The sequence below is a fragment of the Aotus nancymaae genome, unplaced genomic scaffold, assembly GCF_030222135.1.
Source record: "Aotus nancymaae isolate 86718 unplaced genomic scaffold, 86718_ANA_hifiasm-v0.15.2.pri h1tg000028l, whole genome shotgun sequence".
Classification (NCBI taxonomy): domain Eukaryota; kingdom Metazoa; phylum Chordata; class Mammalia; order Primates; family Aotidae; genus Aotus; species Aotus nancymaae.
The window spans coordinates 5,001,067-5,013,522 of record NW_026988441.1 but is presented as its reverse complement, the minus strand read 5'-3'; the positions used below and the strand labels follow the sequence as shown (position 1 = coordinate 5,013,522).

General features: G+C 58.0%; 2 protein-coding genes across 3 annotated transcripts; one reads left to right on the top strand and one right to left on the bottom strand.

The window, feature by feature from the left end:
• Positions 1–436: 436 nt before the first annotated feature.
• GARIN5A (golgi associated RAB2 interactor 5A) lies at positions 437–3,767 on the bottom strand (the record flags this gene model as incomplete). Its single annotated transcript, XM_064380769.1, is given in 5 exon segments — positions 437–635; positions 2,138–2,289; positions 2,291–2,317; positions 2,645–2,745; positions 3,518–3,767. Coding segments are annotated over 5 exon segments (729 nt in total), but the record flags the coding sequence as incomplete, so codon positions are not given.
• A 156-nt stretch (positions 3,768–3,923) lies between these two features.
• EMC10 (ER membrane protein complex subunit 10) lies at positions 3,924–10,741 on the top strand. Of its 2 annotated transcripts, XM_021668634.2 has the most exons (8): positions 3,924–4,037; positions 5,120–5,192; positions 6,132–6,241; positions 7,450–7,554; positions 7,904–8,085; positions 8,178–8,271; positions 9,230–9,316; positions 9,539–9,603. In XM_021668634.2, exons 1-7 carry the CDS (start codon positions 3,924–3,926, stop codon positions 9,314–9,316), a joined length of 765 nt encoding a protein of 254 aa, XP_021524309.1. In that variant the 3' UTR covers positions 9,539–9,603. The 2 variants fall into 2 exon arrangements, with proteins under 2 accessions (XP_021524309.1, XP_021524308.2); XM_021668633.2 differs by lacking the exon at positions 9,230–9,316 and having other exon boundaries at positions 9,539–10,741.
• The last annotated feature ends 1,715 nt before the right edge of the window (positions 10,742–12,456 follow it).

Below are 12,456 nucleotides of genomic sequence, written 5' to 3'. Positions count from 1 at the left end.
CCAGCCCCTCCTCCCTCAGACCCAGTCCAGGCCCAGCCCCTCCTCCCTCAGACCCAAAAGTCCAGACCCCCAGCCCCTCCTTCCTCAGACCCAGGAGTCCAGGCCAGCCCCTCCTCCCTCAGACCCAAGAGTCCAGGCCAGCCCCTCCTCCCTCAGACCCAAGAGTCCAGGCCCCAGCCCCTCCTCCCTCAGACCCAGGAGTTCAGACCCCCAGCCCCTCCTCCCTCAGACCCAGGAGTCCAGGCCCCCAGCCCCTCCTCCCTCAGACCCAGGAGTCCAGGCCCCCAGCCCCTCCTCTCTTAGATCCGGGAGTCCTCAGATGCCTCCCCTCTGCGGCCCCACCGAGCTTCTCTCCCCTCACCTCCTCCCCCTCCAGCTGGGCCTCCTCTTCATCATCATCGCCCTTCCTATCTTCATCCTCCAGCTCCTGGTACTCCTGCGTGAAGGGCACGGCAGGAGCTGACTGGAAGCGCAGGCGGTAGAGCAGCCGTACCCACTGGCCGAACTCTCGGTCTCGGGTCTCGGGCGGGGCTTGCAGCTGTAAGTAGAAGGCTCGGTGGTTGCTCAGCTTGACCTTGAGCTGCCAGCGGCTTTCGTCGTGGACAAAGAGCTGGACGAACTGCAAAGGGAAGAGCCTGGGTGGGAGGAAGGGGCCGCCTCAGGTTCTGACCCCATCAGGTCCTCGCGCACCGTCGGGGCCAGGGGTCCCCACCTCGCCACCCCTCCATCTGGCCCAGGAATCCTTTTCCACTTCCATCGCCTCTTGAATTTGAGTCCATTTCCATCTTTCTTCCAGCCACACGTCTCCTTTCTGTCTCCCACTAGTCCTCTCCCCTAAACTCCAGACTCCAATATGCAACTGCCTACTTGAAATTGCCACCTGAGGCCGGGCGTGGTGGCTCACGCCTGTACTCCCGGCACTTTAGGAGACCGAGGAAGGCAGATCACCTCAGGTCAGGAGTTCGAGACCAGCCTGGCCAACATGGTGGACTCTCTCTACTAAATATGAAAAAAATTAGCCAGGCATGATAGCGGGCGCCTATAATCCCAGCTACTCTGGAGGCTGAGGCAGGAAAATTGCTTGAACCTGGGAGGTAGAGGTTGCAGTGAGCCGAGATTGCACCACTGCACTCCAGCCTGGGAGACAGAGCAAGACTCTCCTCCTGGCTCAACCTCCTGGGCTCAAGCAATCCTCTCGCCTCAGCCTCCAGAGTAGCTGGGACTATAGGCATGCCACCGCGCCTGGCTGATTTTTCCATTTTTATATAGTAGAGACGGGGTTTCACCATGTTGGCCAGGCTGATCTCCAACTTCTGGGCTCAAGTGATCCTCTCATCTTGGCCTCTCAAACTGCTGGGATTAGAGGCATGAGTCACCTCACTTTGCCTGCCACCTTTCAAATGCATCCAGGATCCAAAAACTTTTCACTCCCTCCTCCGCCCCCTCTGGGTCCAGCCACCTGCCTCAGCCCCTCCAGTCAGTTCCCCACGAGTCCACCAGAGGGCGCAGGCCAACACTTTGGGCAGCTCGGGTCCCTCTGGTAGAGACAGGGTTTCACCATGTTGGCCAGGCTGGTCTCGAATGCCTGGCCTCAAGTGATCTTCCTGCCTCGGCCTCCCAAAGTGCTGGGATTACAGGCGTGAGCAGTGTGGAGTGAGGCACAGGTGGGTTCAAGAACCATGAGATCATGACAAACTTGGCGTTCTAATCCCTGCCCACTCTGGAGCCACAGTGGGACCCTGGGCAACTGGCTCCCAGCTCTCTGAGCCTCAGTTTAGCTCTTTGGAGGATGGGGCTAAGGGACCCCACCATGTGAGGATATGAGGTCAGAGGTGAGATCACATGCATGGCCCAGGGGCATCTGGTATGAGCAGGCACTGCGGACATGGTCATTCTCCTGAGCCCTGCTGGGGCGTGGCTGAGGACTGTCCTTTTCAGGTCTGTCTAGTCCCTGATTTCTGGCCCCTGGAGGATTCCTCTGTCTTTGTTCTCCCAGGTAGATGGCAGCTCAGGGAGGGCTGGTAGCACCCCCGGGTCCTGGCCCTGGGGGTGGTCTGCACGAGGGGAGTTGCTGCTGGGGACTCAGGTGCCTGGAGCTGAGGGAGGAGGGGGTCTTGGCTGAGGTGGGGGCAGTCACCCGAAGAGTTGCAGGTGTCCATTCTCCTTGGCAGGGCTGGCCAGCAGCAAGAGGTCCGGGAGCTCCAAGGCTGGACTGGAGGCTGCCACCCCCATGGTGACCTTGTTGGCAACTTCTCCCAACCGAGTCACCTGGGGCCAGAGGTCAGAGGTTAGGGGTAGGATGGATGTGGGGGCGGAACTGGGGAGGGATCAGAGATTAGGAATCCTGATAGGGGAAAAGGTCATGAACCAGGTGAGTTGAAAATCAGGCTGGGGGCCAGATGTCTTGGAATTAAAGGTCAAGAATCATAGGGGTGGGAAGTCAGGGAAACTGAGGCAAGGGAGTTAGAGGCTAGGGTTCACAGAGAATCTAAAGAGCTAGAGGTATGGGGCACCAGAAGTCACATGGAGTTGGAAGTCAGGAATCCCTCGAGATGGACGTTATGTGGGGACAGGGGCTTTCCAAGTGAGGAGGAGGTCACAGGGCAGACAAAACTTGGGCTGAGGGGGTTCTGGGGCTCCCCACCTGCATAAAGTTGCTCTCAAAGATGGGGAGGTCCCGCAACTGGTCAAACTCGCCGCTCAGGAGGTGGCGCTGAAGCCCTCTGGGGCGGCCTGTGGGAGAGGCTGGAACCAGGAGGCATTCTAGGGGGGTGATGTCCGGGGGTCGATCCCGGGAGGCTGCGCCTGGCTCCCCAGCTGGGGAGGGTCCAGCACAGCCCCTCACAGAGGACAGGGTATCAGATGTCCACCAATTTTTATTATACTTTAATTTCTAGGGTACATGTGCAGAACGTGCAGGTTCGTTACATAGTTACATACGTGCCATGGTAGTTTACTGCATCCATCACCCCGTCATCTACATTAACTATTTCTCCTAATGCTATCCCTCCCCAGCCCCCCCCACCCCCCAACAGTCCCCAGTGTGTGATGTTCCCCTCCCTGTGCCATGTGTTCTCATTGTTCAGCTCCCACTTATGAGTGAGAACATGTGGTGTTTGGTTTTCTGTTCTTGTGTCAGTTTGCTGAGAATGATGGGTTTCCAGCTTCATCCATGTCCCAGCAAAGGACATGAACTCATCCTTTTTTATGGCTGCATAGTATTCCATGGTGTATATGTGCCACATTTGCTTTATGCAGTCTATCATGGATGGGCATTTGGGTTGATTCCAAGTCTTTGCTATTGTGAACAGTGCCACAATGATTTATAATCCTTTGATATATACCCAGTAATGGGATTGCTGGGTCAAATGGTATTTTTATTTCTAGATCTGTGAGGAATCGCCACACTGTCTTCCACAATGGTTGAACTAATTTACACTCCCCAAATTGCCAGCCCCATCCCTTACTTGGTTCCCTCACCAGGTCCAACCCCTCCTGGTCTGGCTCCCGCTCTCACCTGCCATCGCACCTAGTTCCGCCTCCCCAGTTCCACCAAGGGCGAGCTTAGGCCCTCGCTCCCTCCTCATCGCAAAGTCCCCGCACCTTGACAGGAGCGGAGGGAGAAAGCGAGGGGGTGGGGCTACAGGTACTGTGACGTCACGAAGTGGAGTGGGTTTGATGACGTCACATAGAAGCGACCTCCTGAGGTTGTGATGACGTCACTGGAGGGGCGGCTCCTGGACCTCAGGATAAAGAGGCGGTCTCATCCTGGTGACGTCGGCCCCCAGGTGCGGACGGACGCCAGTGCGCAGGCGCCGGAGCTTAGCGCAAGCGCACCGGCGTCGGGATGCGGCCTGTTTCTCCCGGCGTGCTCCGCGGCTCTTGGATCGCATCAGTCCCTTGGCGGGTGGGAAGGAGCCGAAATGGCGGCGGCTGGTGCTGGGGCGACCCGGCTGCTCCTGCTTTTGCTGATGGCGGTAGCAGCGCCCAGTCGAGCCCGGGGCAGCGGCTGCCGGGCCGGGGCCGGTGCGCGGGGGGTGAGTGCTCGTCGTTAGCTTTGCATAGCCGGCGCGGCCTACGGACGTCTCGGGTCTTGGGGTCTTTAGGTGGGTTACAGAGGGAAGGAGGCTGCGTAGGGCCAATAGGGAAGAGGTGGGAGAGCCCTGGAAACAGGTTCAGTCATGCACGCCCAGGAGGGTCCTCGGCAGTGCACCAGGTTGCAGCGACTGGGACGGAGAACTAGAGCACCTGTCGCAAGGCTCTAGCTCTGGAATATGTATGAGGGGGCGGGGCGGGGGTGGTGGAATCTTGGCCAGTCAGAAGTTGGGGCGGTTAAAATGAAAGCGGCGTGAAGAACCCAGGGGCTGTGGCTCATCTGTTATCCCAGCGCTTAAGGAGGCCAAGGCGGGAGGATCGCTCAAGGTCAGGAGTTCGAGACCAGCCTGCTCAACATGGTGAAACACCGTATCTACTAAAAATACAAAAGTTAGCTGGGTGTGGTGGCAGGTGTCTGTAATCCCGGCTACTCGGGAGGCTGAGGCAGATTGGCTTGAACCCTAAAGGCAGAGGTTGCAGTGAGCTGAGATCACCACCTGGGTGACAGAGCGAGACGCTGTCTCAAAAAAAAGAAAATAAGGCATGGGAAGGGCACTCTTGAGGAATTGGAGAGGAGTTTTGCCTCCTGAATATGTATGAATATGCAAGTTTGGAGATTGGAGAAAAGGAAAGCATGAATCTTGAATGTGCTTAGTAGGGACTGAACTCAGGCTGGATTTTGGCTATTGGGGCTCTCAGGTGATAATGAGGTCTTAGCATGAAAAGGAAGCCTTGGGAGAGGGTGTCCTTTAACTCATGAGTATTTGTGGTGCAATGCTTGGAAGTGACCTTGGGATAGTCGCTTTGGCAATGAGTTTAGGTATGTTTATAGGGTCGGTTTTCTGGGGGCGGTGCCAAGATTATGAATATTCATGAAGTGGGTGGTTCCTAGTGAAATAGAGGCAAGCAGCAATGATAAGGCTCCACCCTCAGCCCACCAGTCAATCTGCCTTTGGCTCTGTGGGTGACTGCCATGCTGAGGGCTTGGGTGGTTCTCACCTGGGGATTTCTGTGTCTTCTGCAGGCTGGGGTGGAAGGTCGAGAGGGCGAGGTCTGCGGTACGGTGGGGCTGCTGCTGGAGCACTCATTTGAGATTGGTGAGTCAGGCAACGTCCTTTCCTAGACATTTAACACTGGTGCCCTGAGAAGTCAAGAGTTGGCGTCCGGGCGCCTCCATCTATTACATTCACTAACGTCCATTTACTAACAGCTTTGCCCCAAGCTGGGGAGAAGGGGGACATGAAAGAAGAGAAACACTGTCTTTACCCCCTTGCCTGTAAGACGAATCTCAGTTTTTAAAAGGTCAGCAGAGCAGTAATTTCAGAGCCGAGTTTCCTCATCAGTGCCAGGTGCCTGGCATTAGCGGTTCCACACTTTGCAAGTATCAGCTCATTCACAGCAGCTGTGTGGGGTGGTAGGTAATCATGTCAGTCTCTTTTTCCAGAAGAGGAAACAGGCTCAGAGTAGGCGCCACACAAGGTCTCCTCGTGAGTGAGTGGCAGAGCTGGGGCCAGCTTCAAAGGCAAACTTAAACTGCCGCGACGCAGGTGTCCATGTACCCAGAGCCGATCGCCAGTGCTGCCAGTGTAGTCCTTGAGTCTGAAGCCCCGAACCCAAGGGCACAAACCCCGAAGCTGGTGCCCCTCCTGGACCCTGGCATCTGCTCAGTGAATAGCTCCCTGATTCTGACACGGCCAGGCAGGTGGGAACTCCTGGACTCTCCAGCTTCCATATTTTGCAGCTGGGGAAGCTGAGGCTCAGAGAGGTTATGTGGCTGTCCCTGGGTCACCTGGCGAGGCAGAGGCGGGATTTGGGAGCTGTGGGGTTCATGTGTATGCTGTGGGTTGCCTTGTGAGGTAGGACATGGTGGGGGTGTCCCCACTTTGCAGATAGGAAAATGGGGGCCAAGATGGGGAGGGAATCTGGTCACTCGGGTGGAAGCCAGGCCAAAATTTGAAGCTGGGCCTGCTGGGTCCTGCCTGGGTTGAAGGATGTAGGGTGGGGAGGGCGCGTCTCTGAGCCTGAGCTCTTCACAGACGACAGTGTCAACTTCCGGAAGCGAGGCTCCCTGCTCTGGAACCAGCAGGATGGTACCTTGTCCCTGTCACAGCGGCAGCTCAGCGAGGAGGAGCGGGGCCGACTCCGGGTGAGTTGGGGCACTCGGGGCTGGGTGTAGATGGGGATAGAGGGTATCCAGCTGTCTCTTCAGCTGCCCTGTGCTAGTGCCCGGCAGCCTTCCCTCCAGGACCAGGTGGGCTTCCAGCACCTCCTGCCACCCTTGTTCTCTGTCCTCGGATGACCACTCCTGGTGGAATGGTGCCACGCTTTTTCCTAGTTCCACCAGGCACGATGTCCTGCCTCGAGGCCTCCACGCACACTGCTCCCTCTCCCCCCATACCCTCTTGCCCCACAGGTTTCACACAATCAGCACCTCTACTCTTCCAGATTCAGCCGAGCTGTTTCATATCCACTTAGACGAAATTTGCTTGTGAGGAAAAACAGATCCTCAGAATAGCTGTGGTTGGACAGGAACCTGCTCCTGCGCCCTGCGCTGCGACAGCCTCCGGGGCCCGGCTGAGTCAGGAGCCCGTTTGTGCCGCCCTGCGCTGCGACAGCCTCCGGAGCCCGGCTCAGTCAGGAGCCCGTTTGTGCCGCCCTGCGCTGCGACAGCCTCCGGGGCCCGGCTCAGTCAGGAGCCCGCTCGTGTCGCCCTGCGCTGCGACAGCCTCCAGGGCCCGGCTCAGTCCTCCTAGGGGTAGTGCACAGAGGCGCCAGGGCTCCAGGCAGCAGAATAGAGGGGGAGAAAGAGGGACAGAAGGAGCAGCAGTGTTGAGAGGAAGCTTGCAAAAGCTGGCACAGCCCACTTCCACCCACAGGCCAGATGTGGCAGCGAGGGAGGCTGGGGAGCACAGGCTTGATTCTGGAGGCCACGTGGTGAGGTGTGTGAGAGCAGCCTTCGTGCATGGCGCCCACATGATTCTCTGTCACAGCTGCCCCCAAGGAGAATTTATTGTGCGTGTAACTGGTGCGTCCATGCCTCGGGTGGACGCCAGGTGTGGCTGGATTCAGGCACAGGGACAGTGTCCCCACTGTCCATCGTTGGGCTGGGCTCTGTTCTTTTCGTGATGGCTTCTCCCCTAGGTGGGGCAGCCCCAGCTGCTGCTGGCTTCACCCACCAGCTGGGCCACCCCAGCAGGAAGAGTCCCAGGCAGACTCAGGTCGGCCAGCCTGGGGAGTGTGGGCTGTGAGGCGGGTGGGGCAGGAGAGGGACCTTTGCGGAGGCCTGGTGGGCATCACAGCCTGTCCAGGGCTGGCACCGTCCCTCTGACCAGCACCCTCTTTTCCGGTCCCCAGGATGTGGCAGCCCTGAATGGCCTGTACCGGGTCCGGGTCCCAAGGCGACCTGGGGTCCTGGATGGAGTGGAAGCTGGTGGCTACGTCTCCTCCTTTGTCCCCGCGGTGAGTTGGTGTCGAGGATGAGTCCCTTCTCCCTCTTCCTCCCTACTCTCTACCCTGGTCCTGCTTCCACCGTTCAAACCCCAGTGTTTCTAGAGCCCTCAGAGGTCTGAGAGACTCAGACCTGGCCTTGCACTCTAGGGCCTCCTGGTCTGGAGGGGTTGGTCCAGGTGGCGAGTGCTTTCATGGGGACAGCATTGTGAGGACTCCGGGGTGGGGGTGGTTGGGCTTGGGCTTGTGCCTGAGGGTGACAGGGAGCCGTGGCCCTGTGGGGGTGGGGGTGGGGGGAGGAGGTTAGAGTGGAGCCCAGGCGGCAGGCTCCCCACCTCTGCTGACCCCACTCCCCCCACAGTGCTCCCTGGTGGAGTCGCACCTCTCGGACCTGCTGACCCTGCACGTGGACGTGGCTGGTAATGTGGTGGGCGTGTCAGTGGTGACATACCCTGGGGGCTGCCGGGGCCACGAGGTGGAGGATGTGGACCTGGAGCTGTTCAACACGTCTGTGCAGCTGCAGCCGCCCGCCACAGCCCCAGGGTGAGCTCGAGTCTGCTGCCTTTGCGACGCCCTTGCCGCCTGCCGTGGCTCTTTCTGGGCCTTACCCTTCTCCTTCTCTCCCCACCCGCCAGCCCTGAGACGGCAGCCTTCATTGAGCGACTAGAGATGGAGCAGGCCCAGAAGGCCAAGAACCCCCAGGAGCAGAAGTCCTTCTTCGCCAAATATGTGAGTGGGACTCCCCCGCCTTCCCATTCCCTTCCTGACAGTGCCGGTGTCTGGCCAGGCCCTCCCTGCTCCTGCCCATGGTGCTCAGGCCTGCTCCTCATCTTCCGGGCCTCCTGTGTGGGGGCCCCACATCCTCCAGGCCTCCTGTGTGGGGACGCCTCGTGCTCCGGGCCTCCTGTGTGTCCTCCTGGTACCTGGGCTGAGGGCTGTCAAGGCTTGTTTGCAGGAGGTGTGTGAGGAGGTGTGGTCAGGGGAGGTCAGCCAGCTCTAGGGCACAGGGTCCTGGGGGAGGTCTCAGCCTGAGCTAGGCTGGAGCTGTGAGGCTGGAGAGGAAGGAGCCGGTGGAGATTTCAAAGGAACCAGGGAGGCTTGGAAAAGAGGGGCGATTGATTCCCCGGGGGTTGTACAGGAAGGAGAGAGGAGTGGGTCTGGGAGGGATGTGACCCAGGGAGGGGCATGGGAGCAGCAGGGTGCCCGGGAGGCTGCCTGGAGCCGAGGAGGGAGGGGCCTGAGCTGCCAGCAGCAGGTCTGAGTCTGTGGGGCTTGGAGGCTGAGGCACAGGGTGGGGAAGCTGGGGATGGGAGGCTTCCCTGCTCATGGAATAGGTGGCTTCCGCCCAGGCCTCTGGTCCTTGAGTGTGGAGACTGGGATTAGGCTGGGGCATAGGACCCCATGCAGGACAGGGCCAGCAAGGAGGCCGGCATGGCCCAAGGGAGGCTAAGAGGATGCCGAGGCTGGCATGGCTGAGCCCTGCCATGCTGAGCGCCCTGCCCGAGGGCCTCACCCACTCCTCCCAGATAGTCCCGCAGCTGTGCTGCAGGGAAACTGAGGCCTGAAGGCTGAGCCCTTGCCTGCTGGGCCCTGCCCTGCTTCCCACTTGAGCACTCTCCCGCTCCTCGCTGGCCCTAGGGCCCCACAGCTGCCCGCTAGCCCTGACCTGCGCTTCCTCCCTCCCCAGTGGCACCTCATCCTGGGGGGGGCCGTGTTGCTTACAGCCCTGCGTCCTGCTGCGCCAGGGCCCGCGCCACCACCGCAGGAGGCCTGAGTGAGGACCAAGACCCCTGCCCCTGCCCCTCCCTGCGCCCCACCGGCCCTCCCCCACCTGTAGTGATGTAGGGGACCTGGGCGCCCCCCCTCACTTGGCCTCCCCTCACACCGCACCCCACTTTCCCCACCCTGAGTGGGTGCTGCCCACACTCACCTCCTTGCCCTCTCTCTCTCTCTCTCTCTCTCTTTTGTGTCTGTCTGTCCTTCCGTCTGGCCGCAGTGGATGTACATCATTCCCGTCGTCCTGTTCCTCATGATGTCAGGAGCGCCGGACACTGGGGGCCAGGGTGGGGGTGGGGGTGGGGGCGGCGGTGGGGGCAGTGGCCGGTGAGGGCCCAGGCCGGTCAGCTTCCCGTCCTGCACACCCAGGGGCCTCCGTTTCTGTTGGAGTCCCCCATGTCCTCAGCCATCCCAAGAAAGGTTTGCTGGCCCCTCCTTTCCCCGTCCCACAAGGCACCTGGGCCAGCCACTTGCCCTCTACCTTGCTGCTGGCAGAGGAGTGGCTGGATTGGGGCTTTGGCACAGGCGCCAGTGTCTCCTGCGTCTGCGTCTCCTGCACCTGCCTCCCCGTGACCCCATGCAGCCCCAAGGGCTTCCGTGCCCATGGAATAGAGCCCGAGATCCTGGCCACTGTTCCAGCTCTGACCCCGAGTCCCTCTACCCCGAGCCGTGCAGTCTGGGAACATGCCGTCTTCTCTCCAGCCTGTGTGCCTTTGCTCCTGGTGGTCTCACCCTCCTGCCCCTGGCTGGGCTAGGTGGTCCCATCCAGGCTCCTGCAGCGACCCCCTCGTTCTGATACTAGACTGGGACGCAGCCTCCCTTCTGTGCCCCCTTGGGGGCACCCTGGGTCCCCTCCTTAGGGGCAGAGGTGTGAAAGAGCCGAGGCTGGATGGCCGGAGGCTCCCGTGCCCCACTCCTAGCACCGTCAAACCGAGGTTTGACATTTGTCTGCCTACTGCAGACAAGGAGTCCTTGCCTGTAGGGTGACAGGCCTCCAGACTTGAAGGAAAAGGTTTAAGGTAAAAAAGAAAACAAAACCAACAGTTAGTGGAGTCAAAGGCGAGACACTGTAAATAGAGCCCCTCCACCCTCCTCCCCGCCGCCCAGCGTCCTGCCCCGACCTCGGCGCTAGGAGGGGCTGCAGCCTTTGCTGTGTGCACCCTAAGTCTATTTAAAAACATCCACTATGCGCTGAAATGTGTGAATGTTTTGAAAAGTTATAGTTACAGCTTCCAGCAGCCAAATGCAACTGTCGTTTTGGCAAGACGGTCCTGATGTACAGGCTTGACTGAAATTGACTGCTCACTTGATATGTTACTCAGAAACCCAAGGAATGGCTGTCCCTAGCCTCACTGAGGCTGTGTGAAGCTCAGCTGTGTCGCGTGACAGTTTATTAAACTGGCCCTCGAATATTCGACCCTGAGGCTCGCCTCCTGCATTGTGTGGTTATAAATGGCGCCCCAGTGAATGCTCTTGTCCGGTCTGCTGGGTGTGGTTAGAATGATCTCGGGATGCATGACTAAAATGGAATTACGATGGCAGATCGGAAATGCGCTTAGGAATGGGAGATGCGTTCACAGAGTCGACTGTCAGGACCAGGATGTGGCACACGGGTGGAAGTTGCATTCCCTCCCGTCACTTTTTTGTTTTTGAGACAGGGTCTTGCTCTGTTGCCCAAGCTGGAGAGCAAGTAGCAAGACCTTGGCTCACTGAAACCTCCACCTCCCACGCTCAGGGCTCCTCCCTCAGCCTCCTGAGTAGCTGGGATGACAGGCGTGCACCGCGCCCAGCTAGTTTTTGTATTTTTTGTAGAGATGGGGTTTCACCATGTTGCCCAGGCTGGTTTTGAACTGCTGTACTCAAGTGATCCACCTTCCTCTACCTCCCAACATGCTGGGATTACAGGTACAAGCCGCCGTGCTGGCTTCTCTCATCACTTCTTCGGTCTAACACCCCACTGAGCTCTTGCGGCTACTCTGTTCTCTCATCACTCCTATTTGATTTTTTATCTTCCCTCCTGAAGTGTCTGTGCTAGCCCAAACAGATAGTAAGTAATGTGTAGTACCTGCCCCTCCCTGACCTTTTTAAAGAGAAGGGTCTGGTTCTGTCACCCAGGCTGGAGTGCTGAGGCACATAGTTCACTGCAGGCTCAAACTCCTGGACTCAAGCGATCCTCCTACCTTGGCCTCCCAAAGTGTTGGAATTACAGGTGTGAGCCACCGTACTTGGCGGAGGGATTATCTTTTTACAGGCTTTTATTTATTTATTTATTTTTTGGTAGCGACACGCTCCGAGGCATCCGTGCCATGGAACAAGGTGCACCTTATACCAGACACGGAAACCGCCCAGCTATGTCAATAGAAGGTGGGAAAAGAGCAGCACTTGCAAAACTATTTACATGAGCACCTGCTGCTTTATGTGGATAATATCTGCAGATTATCAGGGGACAGAAAACTCAGGCCGCCTCCAGGAAGGGAAGTGGGTGCCGGAGTCCGGGGTAAGCATACAGTTTCTCACCGTGGATCCGGCTGTATCTTTTGTTTTGGAGACAGAGTCTCCCTCTGCTGGATTTGAATGCTCCTAAATGCATTTAGGCTGCATGGCAAGCAATCCTAAAATATACAAGACTACAGTTAGTATTTTGTAAAATTCTTTACTACCCCCAAATTGTCTACTAGGACTCCTTATTTGGGGGAGCTGGGGGGTGGGATGCAACCTCTGCCTCCCAGGTTTAAGCAATTCTTCTGCCTCAGCCTCCCGAGTAGCTGGGATTACACGTGTATGCCACCACTCCTAATTTTTGTATTTTTTCAAAAAATCTTTTAAATATATATATATATATATATATTGCATTTTAGGTTTTGGAGTACATAAGAACATGCAAGATTGTTGCATAGGTACACACATGGCAGTGTGATTTGCTGCCTTCCTCCCTATCACCTATATCTGGCATTTCTCCCCATGCTCTCTCTCCCCAACTCCCCACTCCCCACTGTCCCTCCCCTATTTCCCCCCAACCCCAGTGTGTGATGCTCCCCTCCCTGTGTCCATGTGTTTTCATTGTTCAACACCTGCCTATGAGAGAGAACATATGGTGTTTGATTTTCTGTTCTTGTGTCAGTTTGCAGAGAATGATGG

Bases quoted from the DNA above. Each gene is read 5' to 3' on its own strand.
- EMC10 (XM_021668633.2), top strand. From the start codon at position 3,924: ATGGCGGCGGCTGGTGCTGGGGCGACCCGGCTGCTCCTGCTTTTGCTG. The intron at 6,242-7,449 runs GTGAGTTGGGGC...TCCGGTCCCCAG, and splicing joins AGGAGCGGGGCCGACTCCGG to GATGTGGCAGCCCTGAATGG. The intron at 8,086-8,177 runs GTGAGCTCGAGT...CCCACCCGCCAG, and splicing joins CCGCCCGCCACAGCCCCAGG to CCCTGAGACGGCAGCCTTCA.